We start from the raw sequence: 25,456 nt of genomic DNA on the forward strand, positions 1-25,456 counted from the left end.
TCATATAATTTCAATTACATATATTGAAATAACCTCCTGTCTTGTTCTCTTCCAATCCATTATTCACATTTGTTCACAGTAGATTGGAATGATATATTAAAAAAGAAAAGCTGATCTTACCACCCATCTACTGAAGATCCTTCACTCACTCCTCTTGAACTCTCAAGAGAAAGTTTCTATTCCTTAGTGTACAGATGCTTTTACTCTCCAATCTCCTGCCTAGCCAAGCTACTGGTACTGTGCACACTCCAACCCCCAGAACACACCATTCCTTCCGTCACTCTTGGCCCTTGCACACGCTCATCCCTCTGTCTGGAGTCCCAGGGCCCATTTGTTTCATAACCAATTTCTATCTTCAAAGCTCTGTTGAAGACTCTTCTATTCCATGAGGTCCTTCCTGAACTATAATAAAGACTGAGAAAATGAATTTAATTGTTTTTAGCTCTGATCAAGGGAACTATTGGCCACACACAGTCTAAAAATGGAAGTACTTCAGTAAATAACATTATGTACAGGTAAAATATTAACATAATTAATGTCTGAATTGTAAATGTCTTTATATAAATAAATATTATATAGTATTGTCATTACTCATTTGGTAGTATTCTATACTTTTTGAAGCACTATTTTGCTTCTCTCCTAGATTATAGACTAGGAATTGTATTTTACAGTATAATATTTCGCCACAACCCCTTTACAATGCTTGACCTAGTGCTATGCATGTTGTAGCTTCAATAAACATTTATAATAAATAAATGGAGAATATAAGATGTCACAGGGTTCTCTAGTTGATCCATTCTACTGCTCCTAGATAATTCACTTAAGCTACCCTGGAGAGGAAGCAGGAGATATTAGCTTTTTCAAGACATCCAAGAAAGATTTTTCCATGAGGAAAAACCCATTTCTACCATAAATTACTCCTTTTATCTAAACTTATATCACTACAATTCAACACAATTTTTTCCTCTCAGTGAAGATAAATAATGAACATTAATATTTTAAAATGGTTTTAGTGATAGTTTCCATAGAAAATTACTCAACATAGGCAGCACTGTAATACCAAAGACAATGAATTAGAATTTTGCCTTATTCTTGAAGCAATTTATATTCTACTCTACCTCAAATTAATCTATGAAAATAAAATAGTAAACTCTACAACAAAGGTGAAGAGTAACTGATGAAAAGGCCTACAAACTCAGCAAAAGAAAGCTATTTAATTATTATATATTAATAATTATACATTATAATAATAATTACTCACCTCCAATTTATTGTTGGTCTGTGGGAAGGGAGGAGGTTTACTTCTGACTTTAAATTGGATTCCTGAATTTGCTTGAGGGCTTCTTCCAATGGAGGAACCGGTTTTTGAAAAACTGAAGGGATAATAAAGAAAAAGCAAATAGTACAGAATCCCTTCACCTTCAATTATCTTTTTATATAATTTAATTGGTCAATAATAAAATACTACTTTAAAACTTTTGTAAAAAGAAAATATTTTTTAGGGTAGTGTAAATATTTTAAATTTAGACATCTAATTCCCCACAGAGAAACTGTTACATTGCCAATATTAAGAATATTTATCTGGGAAAAAACTTTGAGAATTGTCCAGGCTCTTCGTTCTAGCATGCAAACCCCACTATATTTGATCTTGGGATTCCATAGATTTTTTTTTTTTTAAGATTTTATTTATTTATTTGACAGAGAGAGAGACAGTGAGAGAGGGAACACAAGCAGGGGGAGTGGGAGAGGAAGAAGCAGGCTCCCAGCGGAGCAGGGAGCCTGATGCGGGGCTCGATCCCAGGACCCTGGGATCGCGCCCTGAGCCGAAGGCAGATGCTTAATGACTGAACCACCCAGGTGCCCTGAGGATTCCATAAATTTCTGACAAAATTTACTAATATTTTTTTTTAAAGATTTATTTATTTGAGAAAGAGAGAGCAAGAGCACAACAGCGAGGGGAGGGGCAGAGGTAGAGGGAGAGAATCTCAAGTAGACTCCCTCCCAGAGCGTGGAGCCAGAGGCGGGCTCGATCCCTCAACCCTGACATCATGACCTGACCTGAAATAAAGAGTATGCCACTCAACCAAGTGAGCCACCAGGTGCCCCAAAGTTTATTAATATTCTTATGAAGAAAATGGGAAGGTGTAAAAAAATCAACATTGTTTACTGAGCACTTACTGTTACAGACATTATTTTTAAGCACGCAGTAACTATTAGCTAATTTAATCCTCACTACGGTCTTTGAGGCAGATGCTATTTGAATCTCCACTTTGCAATGGAGGAAATGGGCCCAGAGAAATAGCTCGTTCAAGGTCATAGATTCTGTGGACATTTGTCTCCACACTATGCAGCACAGCCTCTAACCCAACTCTGCTTCCCATGTGCCCGCTTCCCCGAAGCCTTCCACTGTGCACTCTGTACTCAGCGTGCTCTGCGTCTCCTACTTCGGTCAGTATTCTTCTCACCTTCCTGCTCCAGGTGAAGCAGCCGTCTTCTAGGGATACTGCTTCTCTTGCGGCCCGCTTCAGTGGGGGTGCTACTTTCCTACCGTCACGTATCACAGACAACCCAAGGCATGGAGGTAGGGTAGCTGAATTTCTAGGTCTCCACTGACACCTCCAAACTGTCTCTCCTCCTCCTTTTTTTAAAAGCCCCTATGTTATCAGACTTTCCCGCTATTGTGACGTTTGTTTTTTACTTTAAAATGCCGAAGCAAAGCCAGTATATTATTATATATGGGTTAGGTCACATTGAACTCTAGATACAGTCCATTTCCTTAATCAAGGGGTGATGGCATTAATGTACCATCAGTTATGACAGGGCTGGCAGGATATTCCAGTCATAAAGGACCAATCCTTTTGAGGCAGATACTACTAAGTGTTATATATCGACTGGTTTTCTAATTAGTATACTCAACGTCTAACATGGGTTTTTATTGGTGAAAGTAACAGCCTGTTGAATAGCTTGATGAATGTTAAAATGGGCTTTCTTTGTTGAAATTAAAGGAATTCAAGACAAGTGCATTTTCCTAAACATATGTTAATCACTCCCTACCTTTACATAAACAGAGAATAAGAATCCAGGGAGTTCTATATCCTTTACCCTATGGATGACCTCTGAGTCTTGATGTCTGATCAGTCTTGTATCCAACCATTAATACAGGAACATTTCTGAATGTCCAAAGCCAGAGGGCACACAGCTCTGCCTCTGGAATGTGGCTGTGTGTGCCTCGGTAACCCTTTCATACAAGGTGTAGTTAGAGCACCTATAAGGACAGAATGCTGGGACTTCATACTCAGCTTACGGAACAAGCTGTATTAATGGTCTGTGTCTAGTCATGCAACATTATGGTCTGAGACTTGCTTTTATTAAGCACCACTCATTGCCGATCAAAGAGAGCCTAGACACTAACTTTAACACTAACGCAGCTCAACAAAAACATTAGACTGAAGAGATAGATGCACCCATATGTTCATCCCAGCATTATTTACAACAGCCTAGAAATGGAAACAGCCTCCATCCATTGATAGATGAATGGATAAGGAAGACATGGTATACATACATGATGGGATATTACTCAACCATAAAAAAGAACGAAATCTTGTCATTTGAGACAAAGTGATGGACTAGCATTATGCTAAGTGAAATAAGTCAGAGGCCAAATACCGTATGATGTCACTTATATGTGGACTCTAAAAAACAAAACAAATGAACACACGAAACAAAACAGACAGACTCAGAGAGAAAGGAAACAAACTGGTATCAAAGGGGGTAAAGATTGAGGGGCTGGTGAAGTGTGAGGTAGCTGAAAGGGATTAAGAGGTACAGACTTCCGGGCATAAAATAAGTACGTCATGGGCATGTGACATACAGCACAGGGAGGAGAGTCAGTAACACTGTCCTCACGTTGTGTGGTGACAGATGGAACTACACTTATTGTGGGGATCATTTACTAACATATAAAAATGCCGAATCACAAAGATGTACACCTGAAATTAACAGGCTATCATATGTCAGTTACACCTCAATGAAAAGAAAAGTGCCTGAGATGAGTTTACCACCACCCATTACTGCTTGTGCTGCTGGTGTCCGAGGACCTCCCAGTGCCTCCCTCTCATTCTCTGCTGATCATGGAAGCCTGTGCTCTTGCAGAACGACCTCAGTTACTCCGGGACCTCAGAGCCTTCCAGTTCTTGTACTCCCACAGTCTTCCGACCTCCTGAGACCCCAATCTGCTGCCCTTCTTTGTAAGAAGGGGGAGAGCCAACTATCATGCTTACCTGCTGAGTCTTCAGTTAACCTTCAGGATTTGGGAATAAACTAAACTAATAGACAATTAAGTAAATAGTTGTCTTTCATAGCTTTGTTCTTGCTCTTCATTCATAGCATTGAATTTTCCTGAAGTATTAATTTGATATTTTGTATGGATAATATATTCAGAAGTTAAAAAATATACATGACACACATTTGGAAGTCTCATTTTCCTTGGTCATTTGTATATTCTTTCACTGTTTCTTTATGCAAATATAAGCAAATATAAATATATATTCTAATTTTCCCCTTTACTTACCAAAAGGCAGAATATCATATATTGTGATTTGGACCTTTTTTATGATTATCGATATATCCTGAAAATCCGGGATAGACACAAGTTCTATGAGAGCATAGGGCTTATACAACTTGGGGCCTTTGTTAAGAAAAAATAATGCAAAATTGCTAATATAAAATTAGGTGTAGGGGCCGGGACAGTGAGGACTCATGAAACTCAAGCCTAAGTAGCTTCACAGTAAATCTACTTCTGCTGGAGAACTTCCCACATCACTCCCTTCCCCTTCTTCCTTTCCTTCCTTCCTTTCTTTCTTTTTCATGTTTGCTGAACGTAAAGGTTCTGCCTGTTCTCTCTTTCTTTCTTTCTTTCTTTCTTTCTTTCTTTCTTTCTTTCTTTCTTTCTTTCTTTCTTTCCTTCTATTTTTTTCTTTCTTTCTTTCCTTTTTTCTTTACTTTTTTTAAAAGAGAAAGCACATGTACGTGAGTGGGGGGTAGGTAAGGTGCGGAGGGAGAGGGAGAGAGAGAATCTTAAGTAGGATCCATGCCCAGTACTCAGAGCCTGACATGGGGCTCAATTTCATGACCCTTAGATCATGACCTGAGCTGAAATCAAGAGTTGGACGCTTAACCAACTAACCCACTCAGGGACCCTGGCCTTTTTTTTTTTTTTTTTAAACTTTGACATTTTATAGTTAATTACGTGTTGCTATTTAAGGTATAAAAAATGTAGATCTGGTACCAAAGAATCAACCATCATCGTATTTAAATTCTTAATTGATTCCACGTCTCAGATTGTTAGATTATATTACTTTGTACACTTTCTTTTTTATTTTGTCAGTCTCTTCAATAAGAATTTGAACCAAAATGTGAATAAAATGCCAGAATGAATGTGACGCTAATTTACTGAGCCTAAATATTAAATTTTATTTTTACTACATCAGTTTTAAAAAGACAAAACACTGTAAACCAGTATGAAGTAGAATAAAACTTGTGAACTTTCAAAATTTACTAATAGGACCAACAAAATATTCTCTAAATTAAACCTAAATCAAATTACAATTTTTCATTTGGTTAAAGTCTTATTGCTCAAAAGGCACATTTTTTAGTTTGAATTTACACTTTCTTTCTTAATTTGTCATTTTATTGTCTACTCAAGTTAAATATGATATGATTTTCATTTTTGCCCTCATATTGTTCCAGAAGTTCAGTTACCTGCTCCCCTCCGTTGTGAAAGAGGAATATGAGCACGCTGGAATTTTTCAGTGACTTCTTCAAACTTCTCTTTTCTTTGTTGAAGTATTTGTTCTCTGATTTGTTGTTCTCTTTCTTCTTGTTCTTTTCGTTTCTCTTCAAAAGCTCTATATGTGAAACACAAAGTAGATAACTGAATGAGGCAATAAGTCTTAAAAATGTGAACACAGAAAATAGTTTCAAACTAATGATTTGTTATATAATGATGTTTTCATATTTCAAAAGTCTACTTACTTAGAAACAACACATTTTAAATTTAAAAAAAAAAAAGGTCCTTAGCTAAGAATTTTTATATCTTCATATGTGGTAATTCCAGAATCTTATCCAGGCACTTTGCAACTAAGGGAAGGCTCTTTAATGGGGGTCTTTCTAATTTCTGGCAGGCCTGCATCCATGTTCCCACCTCCCAAAGCCTGCTGTGGAAGAATTCTTTACTAAAAAGCTACACTATTTTCTGGAATGAGAAAAACTAATTCATTGGTGAAGGAAGAAGCATTGCAAATTATAGGGCAGTCAAGATGATACTACAGATTTTTCTTCTGCTTTTAGACCAGAAGTTTAAAATTGACTATCATATTAAGTCTGAGCTATACTAGAAATCCACACAATTTACATAAAAATTTTGATTTTCACCTTCTCTTGAAAATCTGCAAGATTTGTCAACCCTGGACTCCTATCCCCACATGACTACAAACGCCTGCCCATAACCCTATTTTTCTTAACTTTCCTATTTCATTTATTTCTGACTGCCTGGGCACTTGAATTCATGTTCTCTAGTTTCAACTGTTTCAAAAAAGTAATTTTGTTTGTGGAAAACATGTGCATGTGTGTGTGTGTGTGTGTTAATAATTATTTTCTGGACGAAGAGAAAAATGAAGAAGGAAAATGGCAACTCACTGGTTAAGAAACTGCCAAGTGGTTCTTCTCTTTGGAATGTATGGGATTGACAGGCGGTAGATAAGAACTCTAAGATTTTTAGTGTCATGGGTTACTATTAACAATCTTTCCAAAGACCTTCATGGGCCAAAGCATTATTCTCATTTAAATAACTCAGCTTTAAGAAACTACAATTCTATGAAGTAGGGTTACAGATCTTCAAATAGTCCTACCCCTGTGGCAGGTAGGAGATAATGCTGTAGTGCCACAGATAGGCACCCCCAAGCCATCTCCTTCAGGAGTCCCCTCACGGTAAGATGAGGAAGTTTGCTTTCACCACTTGGTTCAACATAAAACTGGAAGTCCTAGCCAGAGCAATTAGGCAAGAAAATTAAATAAAAGTCATCCAAAATGGAGAGAAAAAAGGTAAAATGATCTCTGTTCATAGGTGGCACGGGCAGAAAACTTTAAAAGTTCCACAAAAACACTGTTAGAACTAGTAAATAAATTTAGCAAAGTTGCAGGACACAATATCAATACACAAGAATCAGTTGTGTTTCTATATATTAACAATTAAGAATCTAGACAGGTAATTAAGAAAGCAATCCCATTTACAACAGCATCAAAAAGAATAAAATACTTGGGAATAAACTCAGCCAAGGAGGTGAAAGACCTGCACACCAAAAACACAAAATATTGCTGCAATTTTTTAAAAACACACATAAACGGAAAGATATCTTACGTTCATGGATTAGTAGACTTAATTAAAAAATCCATCTTAAAATTCATATGAAATCTCAAGGGACCCCTTAATAGCCACAACATTCTTGAAAAAGAACACAGGTGGACAGAAAGAATGATTACACAGCATTTGCAGCAACATGGACGGGACTGGAGGAGATTATGCTAAGTGAAATAAATCAAGCACAGAAAGACAATTATCATATGGTTTCACTCATTTATGGAACATAAGAAATAGGAAGATTGGTAGGAGAAGGAAGGGAAGAATGACGGGGAGTAAAGAGAAGGGGGAATGAACCATAAGAAACTGTGGACTCTGGGAAACAAACTGAGGGCTTCAGAGGGGAGGGGGGGTGGGGAACGGGATAGGATGGTGATGGTATTAAGGAGGGCACGTATTGCATGGTGCACTGGGTATTATATGCAAACAATGAATCATGGAACATTGCCATCAAAAACTAAGGATATACTGTATGGTGACTAACATAACATAATAAAAAATTATTATAAAAAATAAAATAAAAAATAAAAACTTACCTTAAATTTATAGTAATCAAGGTAGTATAGTACGAGCATAAAGACAGACATATCAATGGAATAGATTAGAGAGCCTAGAAATAAACCCATGTGTAGTCAAATGATTTTCCACAACGGTGCCAAAACTACTTAATGAGGAAGAAACAGTCTTTTTCAACAAATGATGTTGGGAAAACTGGATATCCATATGCAAAAGAATGAAGATGGACTCTTATCTTACAGCATATGCAAACATTAACTCAAAATAGATCAAAGACCTAAACATAGGAGCTAAAACTATGGAACTCTTAGAGAGAAACATAGGGGAAAAGCTTTGTTGGATTTGGCAATGATTTCTTGGATATGATGTCAAAAGCATAGTCAACAAAAGAAAAAATAAATTGGACTACATCAAAATTAAAAGGTTTTATGCATCCAAGAACACTATCATAAGTGAAAAGGCAACTGAGAGAATGGAAAAACATATTTGTAAGTCATATATCTGATAAGCAATTGGTTCAGGAATATATTTAAAAACTCCCACATTTGGATAACAACAAAAATAATCTACTTAAACAACGGGCAAAGGACTTGAACACATATTTCTCCAAAGAAGATATACAAATACCAACAAGAACATGAAGTGATGCTCAACCTCACTAATCATTAGGGAAATGCAAATCACAACTGCAATGAGACACCACTTTACACCCATTAGGGTGGTTATGATAAAAACAAAACAAAACAAACAGAAAATTACAAGAACTTATGAGGATGTGAAGAAACTGGAAACCTTATACGTTGGTGAGAATGCAAAATAGGCAGTTGTTGTAAAAAGGGTATGGTGATTCCTCAGAAAATTACTGGGAATTACCAATATGATCTGGCAATTCCACTTTTGGGAATATACCCCAAAGAAGTGAAAGCAGAGGCTCAAACAAATGTTTATATACTTATGTTCATAACAACATTGTTCACAATAGCCAAAAGGTACGAACCTTAAGTGTCCCTTGACAGACGAATAAACAAAATGTGACATACATGTACAATTAAAGAGGAAATTCTGACATATGCTACAACATGAATGAACCCTGAATACATTCCACTAAGTAAAATAAGCCAATTACAGAAGGACAAATATTGTCTTATTCCACAATCATATTACCTAGACTAGTCAAATTTGAGGACAGAAAGTACTAAGGTGGCTGCCAGAGGCTGGGTGAAAAAGGGTATGGGGAGTTAAGTGTGTAATGGGTATAGAATTTCAGTTGGGAAGATGATGGTGACAGTTGTACGGCAATGTGAATGTCCTTAGTGCCACTTAAGTGGTATACTTAAAAATGGTAAATTTTGTGTTATGTATGTTTCATCACAATAAAAAATAAGAATCCCCCCAGGTCTTTGATACTGAGTATTTTTCCTCAACCTTATATAATGTACAATGCAAGTGTAGCTTTAAGTTCCTTTATCCAACCAGTTGAACCCCTGAGCCCCTCCACACTGAGACATGATTTCTCAGCACTGTCCACTAGAAATAAAATGTAAGCTACAGGGGCGCCTGGGTGGCTCAGTTAGTTAAGCGTCTGCCTTTCACTCAGGTCAGGATCCTGGAATCCTGGGACCGAGTCCCGCATGGGGCTCCCTGCTCAGCAGGAAGTCTGCTTCTCCCTCTCCCTCTCTTCCTCCCTCCTGCTTGTGCTCTCTGTGTCAAATAAATAAATAAAATCTTAAAAAAAAAAAACCCATAAGCTACATATGCAATTTTACATTTTTTAGTAGCCACATTAAAAAACCCCAGTAGAAATTAATTTCAATATTTTATTTAACTTATATCAAAAATATTTCAAAATGTATCAATATAAAAACGAGAATATTTTATATCCTTTTTGTACTCAGTGTATTTTCATGTCTCGGTTTGGATTAGTCACATTTTAAGTGCTCAGTAGACACATGAGGCTAGCGGCTATGTCAATAGACTAGAATCTGTGCTGGTAGGCAGTGTGCTTTTGTGAAGAAGGAAAGGGTTTTAGAGACAGGCAAAGATTTGAAGACAAGGAAACCAGGTTAAAAACAAAGCAGGTCTTTAAAAGGATTCATGTAACTTCGTAAATAGTTTTCCCTTCGATTATAGGAAAACATATAATTGTCAATTTTATGAAATATTTCTGTTTTTAAGTAGTGTTTTCTTTAATGACTCTAATCCAGTAGTTTTCAATCTGGGACATTTCCCCTTCACCAGGAGTGCTTAGGAACTTCTGGAGTTCTGATTGCCACAATAATTAGGGTGGGCTACCAGATTTCAGTTCCCCAGCACCAGGAACGCTAAGTAAGTGTTATATAACCCATGGGACATGTCCACCCAAGAAAGAATTATTCTACTCCAAAAACTAAAGGTTCATCGACTCAACTCTTTCAATAAAGTGTGATATCCCCCTACAGCCTTGTGTGGTGGGATCCTGGAGAATGGTGGACCTGCCAGACCTTGATACTTCTGCTGCCACACACGCAGACTATCAAGGGGACTAATCCAAAAATTCTGGGCAATAACTAGCAGCAAGCCCCAACAATACTGGTGATGGCTAGGGTCAGTTGATGTAGAGAAATAAAACCACGTGAACAATTAGGGTGGAGGTAAGACAAAAACCTACTTTCCTACTCCTGCCCTTGATTTCCATGAGATTAGAGAAAGGTAACCTTTGAGGGAGGAGGAAGGCAGAGGTTCAAGTTGCACATGAATCTTAAGACATCTAAATTGGACATAACTATAAAGAGAGAATTAGGAGTTGAGAAAAGAAAAATAAAATATATGGCAGACCATTCATTTGTTTAATTCAGGTTTTGAAAAGAAATAAACCGAGGCAACTAAATGGAAGCGTTAACTGAGTATTCTAGTTTCTGTTAGGCAGAGGGGGCTAAGATGCCTGTGGCAGAAGCTGATCGAGTCAACTCAGGAAGTTCTAAATTCATATGCTCTCACTTGAGATGAAGATGGCAGTGTCAAGGGCACTCAAACATGAGTGCACTCCTATGGTAGCTCATCCCCAAAGACAGTCGCCAATGAACCAGGATTATGCAGTTCTCTCTGCTTTAATCAGTCTGGTCCTGTAGCTCTCTGCTAATCCATAGGACTTTATAGAAGTGGGGTTAGATTAGAAACGTTGCAGCTTCCAACTTGGTCTGTGGCATGCTTGCTCTAGGAAAAGCCAGATCCATGTATAAAGTCTGGCGACCCTGATATCATCATGCTGATAAGTCCATGCTAGGTAAAGGGAGAGGCAGCATGGAAAGAGAATCCTGGCTATCCTCCAGCTGTCCTAGTCACCCAAGCCCAAGTCCAAAAACATGTGCCCAGCAGACATCTCAGTGCGGCAGCAGGAGACTTCCTCCCGAGCCACTGAACACACAGAACTGTAATAAATTGTTTTTTGAAGCCACTACATTTTAGGGTGGTTTGTTAGACAGCAGAAAATGACCAGAATAATAACTTTAAACCAATTTTTTCTCCAGTTAACATTTATTTAGTGGGGATGGGGACAAATCTTTATTAATAAAAATTATTTACTTTATTTATGTTAATTATAAAGGATTTATTAATCCACTTACTATATATGCTTTTCTGACTAAGAAAATTTAGGGACATATAGGAAGTTAGTATTTTGATAATAAAGTGTTCTCAGTAAACAGCACGAGGTCATGAATTCAGTTTCAGAGTATCTGTAAACTACAGCTGCCAATGTAGACAGCTGTCATCTTTATGTCTCACTGTTGAGAGTGCACCAAGGAATTGTACAAAACTACTTATACTTATTATATCTTTTTTTTAAATAGAGATGTCTGTTTCAGTTTTTTTTATTTTTGTATCTTTCATCTCAAGTACCATTTCACTGGTAATAAGAACAATTTACATCTGTCTAGTTAGATAAGGAGGAAATCTTAGCTGGTATGTATTACTGATTTATTTTAGTGATGCCTCAGGGATCCTTATAGATTTCCTCTCCCTCTGGAAAAATGCTTTCTTTGAGGGCTGATATGAAGCTAACTCCAAACAAAATTATATACCTGTGAGTTAGCTTGAGAAATCTAGGGCTGCCTAAATGCTTAAGGGAATTTGTTAAATAATGGTTATGCAAACCTTCCTCTATCTCAAGTATGTGAAGTTGTTCAGTTAGATCTCTTATCTGAATCATCAAATTAAGACATTGAAAATTTATGTGGAGTATCAGACACACAAAAAAAGAAGCAAAAGTTTTTCGGTTTAGTGTCTCAAAACAGGCAAATGAATGAATAACCATCCCATAGGTATTGTAAAGATAAGAGAACCTGAAAATATTCCAGCGAGGAAGGAATAACAATAAAAAATTTGTTACACATTATTACTATTATATGAGAGATAAAATGTAATTGATGTTCACAATGGTTTTATATTAGAAAATGTAAAACAGTAAATATGTGAGGATTTGTTACAGTCTGAGAACTTAAAAAACAAAAACATAGTGAGAAGAGAAATGAAAATTGTTTTAAAAAAAAGAACCAAATGGAAATTTTGCAATTGAAATGATAAAATCTGAAATAAAAATTTTACCAGTAGGTGAACAGCAGATTGGTGTTATCAGAAAAGAATCAGCAAACTTGAGGACAGATTCACAGAAATTATCTAACCTGAGAACAGAACAAAAAAGATGGAGAAAAGAATACATAATAGTTTCAGTGAACTGTGGGTCACTAAATGATAAGTGGTCATTATCATGTGTAAGTGTACAATATATGTGCAATTAGAGTCCCAGAAATAAAAGAAAAAGAGAGAGATTGGCAGAAAACACTTGACTACGGCCTACAATTTTCCAAATTTGGTGAAAAAATATTAAATTACAGATGAGAGAAGTTCAGTGAACTACTAGATAATTATTAACAACACCGACCTAGGCAGATTTTAGTCAAACTGATGGAAACAAAAGATAAAAATAATATCTTCAAAGTAGTCATAGAAAAGACACATTATATATGGAGAACAATACTCCCAAAGCCTGCTAACTTCTCATGAGAATGTGGAGGTCAGCAGACAGTAGAATGGCATTTCGATAGTGCTAAAGAAAATGGCCGTTAACTCAGAATTCTATACTCAGTGCAACTATCTTTCAAAAACAAAAGCAAAATAAAGTTATGTTCAGATAAGCAAAAACTGAGAGTGTTTATGGACAGAATCCTGCCTTGCAACAAGTGCCAAAGGAAGTTCTTCAGGCTAAAGGGAGATGACCCCAGACGGAAACACCAGCCTACGGACAGCAGCCAACAACACCAGAAACAATAAACATGCGGGCAGATGGAAAAGAGTATGTTCTTCTCTTTGTCTTACTGGTAAAAAGACAACTGAGGGTTTAATGCAGAAATTACAACACGGTGTTGGGAACTTTATAACACGCAGATAGACAGAAATTCATTAGCACAAAGGATGCCAGCATGGGGGTGGGACAGACAGAATTATAAAGTTGAAGGATCCTTATATTTATGTGAAATGGTCCAATTATAACTCCAGATAGTTAAGATCGAATACTGTAATCCCTAGAGGAGCCACTAAAGAAAAGTAAAATTGAATTTTTTTTTTTTTTTTACTGACTCAAAGGGAGGCAGGAAATGAGGAAAAAACAAGAGGGAAAATATAGAATGAATAGAAAACAAATAGCTAAATGATAGAACTACAACAAACTGTTTTAAGAATTATTAGATATCAATGGACTAAACATTCCATTTACAAGGCAGAGTCTTGTTTTTGGGAGACAATTCTCTGTAAATATTTTATATTTGTGCACAGCCCAGGTCCTCTGAACGAAGGTATTCACAGCCAAGTTAAAAGTGTTTGTACAAAGAGACATTCCAGGATAGTAAAGCTTAGAGAGCTCTCCCTTTCTGGAGACGGGAGTAAAGATAGAGATCTCTCCCTCCCTTCTCCAGAGAGTGCTTAAGTTGCAGAGTAAAGATAAGGTTTCTTCCTCTCTAGGGGGCAAGATGGGCGGGAGCCTTATGTAAGATCCGGGTTTCCACATTTTATGGTTACTAGACTGTAATGAACTAGTTCTCACTCTGTGCAGGAACCATCTGGCCCTCACTGCATTGCCCTTTGGGGACTGGAGTTTAGGAAACTGACAAAAGATGAAGCAAACACAGAACCAAAGGGAGAAACCGATGAATCCATGATCATAGTTGCATATTGTAATATCTCTCTCAATAATAGAACAATCAGATAAAAAATAGCAGTAGTACAGAAGATTTGAACAAAACTATCAACTACCTTGAACTTGTTGATATTTATAGAACAACTATTTATACCCAACAATTGCAATATACATTCTTTTTAAGTACAACATAAGAAATCTTATATTGGGCCATAAAACAAATATCATTGAATTTCATAAGACTTAAATCTTCCAGAAGATGCTCTCTGATCAAAACAGATTTAAATCAGAAGTCAATTATAATATCTAGAAAAGCTCAATAACTGGAAATTTTAAAAAACATATTTCTAAATAAGCTACAGCTCAAAAAAGAAATCAAAAGGGAAGTAGCAAAGCGTTTTAAACTACATGAAAATGAAAACTCAGCATACCAAATTTATTAACTGCAGTTGTTCAGAGGGAAAATTATAACCTTAAATGCCTATAGTGGGAAAGGAGAAGTTTAAAATCAATGATTCTTGTTCCTACCTTAAGAAGCTAGAAGATGCGCACATTTATTCTAAAGTAAGAAGAAAGAAACTAATAAAAATAAAAGAAGAAACTAATGAAACAGTAAACTAAAAAATAGAGCCCACACAGACTAAAGTTGTATATGAAAATTTTAGTAAAATTGATAAGCTCCTACCAAGAATGATGAAAGAAAAAAAGCAAACAAAAATGATCATTATCATGAATGAAAGACAGGATATCACTACAAATACCATAGACATTAAAAGAATAATGTGAACAACTTTATGCTAATAAATTCAACAACTTAGATAAAATGGACCAATTTCTTGAAAGAATCAACTTACCAAAACTGACAAAGAAAAATAAAATGTGAAAAACTCTGTATTTATTAATGAAATTAATTTATAATTAGCAAGCTTCCTACAAAGAAAACTCCAGGTTCGGATATTTTATTATCTTTTGTCAAACATTTAAAGGAGAAATAACAATCATACAACCTTTTTTCAAATATAGATGTGGAGGAAACATTTCCCCAACATATTTTATAAGGCCTATATAACCCTGATTTCCAAACCTGACAAAGATATTACAAGGAATTTATAGACCAACATCTCTCAAACATTACACAAAAATCCTTCACAAAATATTAGCAAATAAAATCCATCAGTTTATTAAAAAACTCCATTATCATTACTCCATATCATTACCAAATGAGAGCTACCCCTGGAAGGCAAGGTTGACTTGACATATCAAAATTAATCAGTGAAATTAACCACACTGACCAAATAAAGGAGAACAAGTATATGATAATATTTAACACAAGTTCATGATAAGAACTCTGAGCAAACTAGGAATGAAAGGAAACTTCCTCAATCTAATGAAGGCATCTACCCAAATCCGTAGCTAGCAGAATAGTTAACAGTAAAATAGTTAATACTTCCCTTCAAAGGGATAGAAGGCGAAAAAGCTCACTCATACTGCTTCTATTCCTCATTACACTGGAGCTCCTAGAAAGTTCAATAAGGCCAACATAAAAGTAAAAGGCATATCAACTGGAAAGATAGGTGTTAAATTCCCTTTATTTGCAAATGACCTGATTATACAAATGGAATATGCTAAGGAATTTAGAACTAATGAGTGGATTTAACAAGCTCTCGGAATACAAGGTCAATATAGAAAAATCAATTGTATTTCTACATATAACAATGGAAAATGAAATTTAAATAAATCCATCTACAACAGCATCACAGAAAATGAAATGCCTAAGTTACATAACAAAAGACATGTAAGAACTTTCCAATAAAAACCAGAAAATACAGCTAAGAGAAATTACACACACATACAAAGAGGAAAGAGGAAAGGAGAAATATACTAGTTCATGGATTTCATGTATTACAAGACTCAATACTGTTATGATATTAATTCTCCCTAAATGATCTGTATATTCATTACAATCCCACTCAAAACCAGGCAGGTTTATTTGTATGGAAAACCAAAAATACCTAGAATAGGCAAAACAATCTTGAATTAAAACAAAACTGGAGGGTGTGCACTATCTTATTTCACTATAAAACAGTGGTTCTCAACTGGGGGCAATTTTGCCCCTTTCCCTCTCAGTGAACGTTTGGCAATGTCTGGAAACATTTTTAATTGCCACCACTGGGGTGTGCTGCTGGTATCTAGTAGGCAGAGGCCAGGATGCTGCTAAACATCTTAAAATACACAGGTAGTCCCCCATAACAAAGAATGCTCTTACCCAAAACGTTAACAGTGCTGTGGACAGTTTCTGACATAATGCCACAATAATCAAGGCAGTGTAGTATTGGTATAAGAATAAATAGACCAATGGAATATGATACAGAATGCAGAAATAAACCCTCACATATGCTGATTTTTGAAAAAGGAGGCAAAGCCTCTAAATGTGGAAAGGAATTTTTTTCCCCAACAAATGCTGCTGGAACAACTAAATCAACTTAAAAAAAAAAAGGAAACTCAACCTTACATAACACCACATACAAATAATTGAGATAGATGATAAACTTAAACCTAAAAGCTAAAAGTATAAACTTTCCAGAAGAAAACAAGAAAACACTTCACAATCTTGGGGTAGCCAAATGTCTTAGGGAGTTCAGAAGAAGCACTAACTACAGAAAAAAAATTGACAAACTATACTTCATCAAAACTTAAAACCACTTTTTGAAAGATTTCGTTAAGAAAATAAAAAGGCAGGCCACAGATTGGAAGAAAATACTTGCAATAGATATCTCTGACAAAGGAACTACATCCAGAATATATAAAAGAATCTTACAACTTGAAGACAAATTATCCAATTAAAAATGGACAAAATATTTGAATAGAGATGTCACAAAAATCACAAAAAAATCGCTAATAAGGGAAGTGCAAATTAAAACCATTTCATACCTACTATACGGCTAAAATTAAAAAGACTGAGTGGGAAAGTTATGAAGCAACTGAGAACTCATGTACATGTACATTTCTGGTGGGTAAAATAGTCCTCTTGGGAAGCTTTTTGAAGTTTCATATATGGAAAACATACATGTGCCCTAGGATCTAGCAATTCTACCTTTACTCAGGGAAAATGAAACATATGTCCATAAAAAGATGTCTTACTAACTGATTCTCTCATGTTTTACAATTTCAGCTTGAGTTAACTTTCAGCCAGCAGCTTTATTAATAGCCCCCAATTAGAACAACCTAAAGTCCATCAATAGGAGAATGGATAAACAAATTATGATACATCCTTACAATGCAATACCCCTCAGCAATAAAAAAAAGTATGAACTACTGATGTATGTAATGACATGAATAAATCTCAATATTAGTGAAAGAGACCATTAACAAACGTGTAGGAACTGGCCAAACTGATTCTGATGATAGCAATTAGAACAGTGGTTCCTGAGGGTTGGAGACTGACTAAAGGGATTTGAAGGTATATGCAAGGGAATGATAGTGACAAACCATGGAGTAAGAAGCTCAGTTTGAAAAGAAGTGAGAATAAGAGAGATAGGAACAACAAAGAAAGGATGATAAGAGAAATGGACTGGGATGGGGTCTTACAATTGCTAAACTCACGTTACTAGAGGAAGAGACATGGAGAGATAGGAGGTATAGATCAGAGATTGAGATTCCTGAAACTGAAATTTTTGAGATGGAGGAATAATTGGTAGTAGCTGAGGTGAGATGCCACTGAATGGGTGAAGTTCAAGAAAATGAAGATACTGAAATTATAAAGAACGATCACTGGAATAGCGGTAAGGAGGCAAGAAGAGCCAGGTGCTAAAACTTTCAAGCAATAACACAGAGGATCTATAGATCACTGTAATAATGAGAGGTACTGGTGAACAGTATAGTTAGATAGCATATGTTTTAAAAGAGCCTGGGGACCAGGGAAACCTCTGCCCACTTTGGCCCACATCTACTTTAGCTCTGGCTATCCCACCAGGGTAGCCACAGCATAGATTGCCCTGGAACCCCCAGCCCATGCCAGCCATAGCTCCAGTCAGCCAGCCAAAGTCACATCTACACAAGGGACAATGATACACAAAACCATTCCTCCAGGTTTAGGAAAATTAGATGTTCTACCTATTTCATAGAAACAAGCACAGAAAGTCAAGCAAAATGAAGACAAAGGAATATGCTTCAAATAACAAGACAAAAACCTCAGAAAAAGAACTAAACAAAATGGAGATAACAAATCTACCTGATAAAGAGTTCAAAGTAATAGTCATCAAGATGCTCACCACATTGGAGAGAAAAATGGATGAACTCAGTGAAAACTTTAACAAACAGATAGAAAATATTAAAAAGACCAAATCAAGAATCAAAACATACAATAACTGAAATGAAAAAATAACACTAGAAGGAATCAACAGATTAGAGGATACAGAAGAATGGATGAGCAATCTGGAAGACAAAGTACTGGAAAACAAAACACCCAAGCTGAACAGCAAAAAGAAAAGGAAGAAAAAAAAAAAGATAGGTTAAAGGATCTCTTGGACAACATTAAGCAAACGAATATTTGCATCATAGGGATCTCGTAAGGAAAAGAGAGAAGGGGCAGAAAGCTTATTTGAAGAAATAATAGCTGAAAACTTCCTAACCTGGGGAAGGAAACAGACATCCAGGTTCAGGAAGCACAGAGAATTCCAGACGAGATGAACCCACAGAGGTCTACACCATGATGCATAATAATTAAAATGCCAAAGATTAAAGACCAAGAGAGAATTTTAAAAGCAGCAAAAGAGAAGAAACTAATTATGTACAAGGGAAACCCCATAAGTCTGTCAGCTGATTTTTTCAACAGAAACTTTGCAGGCCAGAAGAGTGACATGATATATTCAAAGCGCTAAAAGGAAAAACCCTAGAACTTAGAATACTCTACTTGGCAAGGTTATCATTCAGAATTGAAGGAGAGATAAAGAGTTTCCCAGACAAACAAAAATTAAAGGAGTTCATCACCAGTAACCTGGCCTTACAATAAATGTGAAAGGGATTACTTTTAGTGGAAAAGAAAATACCATAATTAGAAGAAAAGCTATAAAAAGAAATAATATCAAGAGTAAAAGGAAACATACAGTAAAGGTAATAGAGCAATCACTTGTAAAGCTAGTATGACAGTTAAAAGACAAAAGTAGTAAAATCAATTATATCTAAAAAATAGAGGGGACTCACAAAATAAAAAGGATGTAAAATATGACAACATTTACATTAAACATGGAGAAGGAAGTAAAAATGAAGTTCTTTTACAATGTGTTTGAACTTAAGTGACATCAACTTAATATAGACTACTATGTACTTAGGATGTTATATGTGAATCTCACAGTAACCACAAGCCGAAAACCTATAATAGAGACAAAAAATAAAGAGAAAGAAAGCCAAGCATAACACTGAAGAAAGTCCTCAATCACAAGGAAAGAAGGCAAAAGAGGAAAGGAACAGAGAACTATAAAAACAGCTAGAAAACAATGAACAAAATGGCAATAAGTACATGTCTATCAATGATAAAATGTAAATTGTCTAAATGCTCCAGTCAAAAGATACAGGAGGGGTCTCCAAGGGAGAAAGAGGACTGAGGAATGAGGGTTCACTGCCTCCTCTTTGTGCTGTGGGGCCAGTTCTTTCACAGGGGAAGGTTTTATCAAGTGTGAATATCCATTTCCCCTCCCGACCAGTGTCAAGAGCATATGATGGTGCTGACCTGCGGGTGTAGCTCAAAGGACTTGAGACCTGGAGTTCTTGGGGAGGACAGACAGACCTCACCATCTCCAGCTGAGGAAGACACATTTCCATTTAGACTAGTCCCATGTCAAGGGCTCAGAAGCAGGCCTTGGCCAGTGTGGCTGGAGCAGCCTGGGGTGTGCTGTGTAAGACACAGGAGAAGAGACAGTTCGAGCCATCGTGCAGCCATCTAGGACAAGCCTCAAACTAAAAGTCAGTGTGGGAGCCTGGGAAGATGGTAGAGTAGGAGGATCTCCACAGCTCACCTCATCCCACAGATACACCTTGGCAGCACCACCTCAGTCAGTCAACTAACCTAGAAACTCACCCAAAGACTGGCAGAACAGACTCTCCACAGTCAACGGTAGAGACGAGGCCACATCAAAAAGGGTAGAGGGGTGGAGATGTGGTCAGTAGCCAAACTCCCAGGGAGATTAACCACAAATGGAAGGGACACCACAAGCCCGAAGAAGGGAGAGAAAAAGACCCCACACCAGGTACCCCAGACACAGGGGCCCTGTGCTGGGAAGACAAATCCCTGTAACATTTGGCCTTGAAAACCAGTGGGGCTTCACTTCTTGAGATTTTACAATCAGTGGGGCTTAACTCCATTGCCTTTAAAACCAGTGAGCTTAGCTCTGGGAGAGCCAGAAGGCGACAGGGAACGGAGTGTCTGCCTTGAAGAAACAGCATAACAAACCACCTCACTGAGATACCGCACAGAAGCAGCAGTTTGAAGAGTACCTAGGGCGGACACGAAGGAGATTTATTTACTAATCCCAGAGGTTGGTGGAGGGGAGGGAATCTTTAGGACACTTCTCCAAGAACAAAAGAGCTGGCAGAAAACTGAACAGCTACATGCAAAAGAATGAAACTGGACCACTTTCTTACATTATACACAGAAATAAACTCAAAATGGTTTAAAGACCTAAATGTCAGACGTGAAACCATAAACCTCCTAAAAGAAAACACAGGCAATAATCTCTTGGCCATTAACTTAGCAACATTTTTCAAGATATGCCTCCTTAGGAAAGAAAAACAAAAGCAAAAATAAACTATTGGGACTACATCTTTGGTAAAAAAATCTTTGGCACACTGAAGGAAACCACTGACAGAATGAAAAGGCAATCTACTGAATGGGAGAAGATATTTGCAAAATGATATATCTGATAAGGGCTGAAGAGTCAAAATAAATAACTTACACCACTCAACACTAAAAAATTAAACAATCCATTAAAAATGGTTAGAGGACCTGAATAGACATTTTCCCAAAAGGACACACAGATGGCCAATAGGCACATGAAAAGATGCTCAACATCATCAAGGAAATGAAAATCAAAACTACAATGAGATATCACCTTACACCTGACAGAATGGCCAATATCCAAACCGCAAGAAACAAGTGTTGGTGAGGATGTGGAGAAAAAGGAACCCCCACGCACTGTTGGCAGGAATGCAAACTGGTGCAGCCACTGTGGAAAACAGTACGGAGGTTCCTCAAAAGGTTAAAAATAGAAATATCCTATGATTCAATAATTCTGCTACTGGGCATCTACTTAAAGAAAACAAAACATTGGTGTGCCTGAGTGGCTCAATTGGCTAAGTGTCTGCTTTCAGCTCAGGGCATGATCCCAGGGGCCTGGGATTGAGTCCCATGTCAGGCTCCTTCTTCAGGGAGTCTGCTTCTCCATCTCCCTTTGCCCCTGCTCCTGCTGTCTCTCTGTCTCTCTCTCTTGCTCTCTCAAATAAATAAAATTCTTAAAAAAGAAAATAAAACATTAATTATGCACCCCTATTTTTACTGCAGCATTATTTACAATAGCCAAGATATGGAAGCAACCTCAGTATCTATTGATAGAGGAATGGATAAAGTTGTGTTTGTTCTGCTTATCATCTATCTATCTACACACACACACACACACACACACACACACTGGGATATTAACCATAAAAAGGAATGAGATCTTGCCATCAGTGACAATACAGATGGAGCTAGAGGGTGTTATGCTAAGTGAAATAAGTCAGACTGAGAAAGACAAAAACCATATGATTTCACCCATATGTGGAATCTAAAAAAAAAAAGAAAGAAAAAAGAAACAAACAAAGCAGAAACAGATCCATAAATACAGAGAAAAAAACTGGTAGATGCCAGAGGGGAGGGAATGGGGAGATGGGCAAAATGGGTGGAGGGCTGTGGGAGGCACAGAATTCTAGTTATGGAATGAATAAGTCAGGAGGATGGAAGGCACAGCATAGGGAAGAGAGTCAATGACACTGTGACGGTGTTGTATGGGGACAAATGGCAGCTTCAGTTGTGGTGAGCACAAGGTATAGAGATGTCCAATCCTTATGTTGTACACTTAAAACTAATGTAACATTGTGTATGTCGACTACACTTCAAAGAAAAAAAAAGTTAAAAAAAGAAAAAGACCTGATGGATTTTAAAGAAAAGAGAACCATGGTTAGAAGTGACAATGAGGAGGGGCGCCTGGGTAGCGCAGTCGTTAAGCGTCTGCCTTCGGCTCAGGGTGTGAAAGATGTTTAACAAATAATTGCTGAATGAATGCTTGACCATATGTCAACTTCCAATATAATCAGAGCATGTTTAACAGCGATTATGTATTATCTTGACTTACTATTATCTGCTGGGGATATAACAGTAAGCAATACAGATGTGGTCTATGCAGTTATTTATAATCTAATGAAGCAAGCTAACAAAACCAAGTAAGTGGTTATAGATGCTATGAAGTAAATTAAAAAAGAAAAACAAAACTCTAGTGCAAGACAGAGAGCCAAGGGAACTCACTTTAAATAAGGTGAAAGGGAATATTTCTCTGGGAACATGACATTTAAGATAAAAAATTCAGAATAAGGCCAGTCATGAAAAGAAGTGGGTGGGGGAAAAGTGCTCTAGGTAGAAGAAATAGCATGCCAAGGTTCTGAGTTGCGGGGGTGAGGTGGGGGGGAGAAATTAGCATTTTGAGAAAATGAAAATAATACCAGTTCAGCAAAGTTTGAGGCAATGAAGAATAATGAATCTCTAAAGCTAACATGTAATGTTTTCCTTGCTATAACCAGAGAGTGATTTTGATAGTGAGTTATCATGACTATTATCTCATATTGTTCTCTGGGCTCAAATGTATATAGAAAGTAATAATAATTTCACATAGTACTTTCCAGGACCATAGGAAAGAAAGTGTGTGCTAGATTGAATAAAATTAAACCAGGGATGGAACATGACCAAGAAGCAGAAGCTTTTGCTCCTAAACTCAGTGATGGGCCTAATAATAAAAAAGTTTTAATAAGCAATTGTAGACATGACTGATATAGTTCTTTCCCTAGTTCCCGAGCTCCCTTTATGCTGTTATGTGCCGGATGCTATGGGAAGTGCTATGGGAATTGAAAGACCTGGTGACAAAACCAAGAAAGATAGGCTCTCTGTCATTGTAGGATTCAGAGTTGGGAGAGTATGTTGCTGTTTCCCATTAACACTGGAATTAGCCTTTCTCACAGAAGAAAAATGGTCTGCCTTAGCAACTTAAAAAAACTCATTTACTTATTTTTGAAAAATAAAAACTACATATTTAAAGTATACAACATGATGTCTATATATATATGTATATATCGTGAAATGATTGTCACAACCAAAGTTGTGCACATATGCTCCTCCTCCCATAGTTATCTTTTTTTTTTTTTTTTGGTGGTGAGAAAACTTGCAGATTTCAGGCATATAATACATTATTACTTACAGTCATCATGCTATACATTAGATTTCCAGAACTCACTCATCTCATAGCTGAAAGTTTGTACCCTATGAGCATTATGTCTTCTTTCCCCTGGCCCCTCCCCCCAGCCTTTGGTAAGCACCATTCCACTCTGTTACTATGAGTTCCATTTTTTTTTGGATTCCACATGTAAGTGAGATCATGTGATATTTATCTGTGTCTGGCTCATTTCACTTAGCATAATGTCCTCCAAGTTCATTCCTGTTGTCACAAATGGCAGGATATCCTTCTTTTCTTAGGCTGAAGTCATATTACATGGTGTATGTATCTCCCACATTTTCTTTATATATTCACCTGTTGATGGACATTTCGATTGTCTTCTGATCTTGGGTACTATGAAAAATGTACCTTAGCAAATTTTGAAGGGTGTGTTTAACACGTGCAATTGTGCCTCATAAAACATATATACCACCTGGGCTCAAAGTTAGCCCCTGAATCAAATGATGACACATGTCAAATAGTTCATTCTGGTTTCCCAGGAATTCACAGCTATGGAATATCATTTTCATCTCTGGAAATACTGTTGAAAAGTGAAGAAATAACTGTCAATGGCAACAACTTTAACAACAGAATCTACACATAGTAGTAACAGTTCCTGAGGCCACAGGAGACACAGGCAGAATTGGAAAGCTGGCTTTTTGTTATGTAATTCTTTATTCTAGATGGAACTATTTTCACATTTAGGTAGTTACAATTTTCTAGAGATATGATCTTTTTTTAAAGATATGATCAAATTTAAGTTTAAAAACATATTTTAAGATAATTAGAAATTTAAAAAATGTAAAAATAGAATATCACTCCAATTAAAAAAATACAACTGGAGAAAAGGTAGTTTTCAGGAATAAAGCATAACATTTTAAATAAATAATAATGCCAACAGCCTATAAGAAATAAAGTTAACCTGAAGAATATACTGTCACTTTTCATTGCTTGGCAAAGAAACATGTGTCACAGATTATTAATTCTATACTTGCTAACACTTAAAATTATTTGAAATCCCAAAAACCTACATTGAAAATCATATTTCCAACTGATTGTCTTTCTCTTGACTGGAAAAGAAAGTAAGTGAATAGTTTAAAACAACCCTTAGGGGCGCCTGGGTGGCTCGGCCATTTAAGCTTCTGCCTTTGACTCAGGTCACGATCCCAGGGTCCTGGGATCCAGCCCCGCATCAGGCTCCCTGCTTGGCGGGAAGCCTGCTTCTCCCTCTCCCACTCCCCTTGCTTGTGTTCCCTCTCTTGCTGTCTCTCTGTCAAATAAATAAATAAAATCTTTAAAAAAAAAACCTTAACACACTATGGGAGGAAAAAACACCCAAACAACAAAGATCTATATTCCAATTTGCCACACAGAATTAGTAATGCACATACTACAAAGGGAAACTATATTATCTCGTTTCTTTTAAAGACTGAGGTGTCAGTCAAAATAAACATGCCAATATCAATTAACTGAAGTTCATAAATTTTAATCATTAGAGAGTCTTTTAGCTTCTTATTCACATATACATTTTTTTCAATTTAAATTCAGTTAGCCAACATACAGTACACCCTTAGTTTGTGATGTAGTGTTCAATGATTCATTAGTTGTGTATAATACACAGTGCTCATCACCACACATGCCCTCCTTAATACCTATCACCTGGTTACCCCATCTCCACACCCACCTCCCTTCAGTAACCCTCAGTTTGTTTCCTGGAGTCCAGCCAGAGTCTCTCATGGTTCGTCTCCCTCTCTGATTTCTTCCCATTCAGTTTTCCCTCCCTTCCTCTATGGTCCTCTGCACGATTTCTTATGTTCCACATATGAGTATTCACATGTATTC

At 36.8% G+C, this 25,456-nt stretch overlaps 1 protein-coding gene across 4 annotated transcripts in view; it reads right to left on the reverse strand.

Annotated features, from left to right (window-relative positions):
* The window catches only part of CEP126 (centrosomal protein 126), a 92,677-nt gene that overhangs the window by 51,104 nt on the left and 16,117 nt on the right, over window positions 1–25,456 (reverse strand). For 3 of the 4 annotated variants that reach the window (XM_087868508.1, XM_087868507.1, XM_087868506.1), the window contains exons 3-4: window positions 5,761–5,906; window positions 1,262–1,373 (exon numbers count right to left, since the gene is read on the reverse strand). In XM_087868508.1, the coding sequence (XP_087724634.1) occupies window positions 1,262–1,373; window positions 5,761–5,906 (258 nt within the window). Of the gene's footprint in view, window positions 1–1,261; window positions 1,374–5,760; window positions 5,907–25,456 lie in introns of those variants that run through there. The other variant, XM_087868509.1, reaches the window with a different exon arrangement.

Source organism: Ursus americanus, chromosome 16, assembly GCF_024610735.1.
Source record: "Ursus americanus isolate L20-20 chromosome 16, mUrsAme1.1.p, whole genome shotgun sequence".
Lineage (NCBI taxonomy): Eukaryota > Metazoa > Chordata > Mammalia > Carnivora > Ursidae > Ursus > Ursus americanus.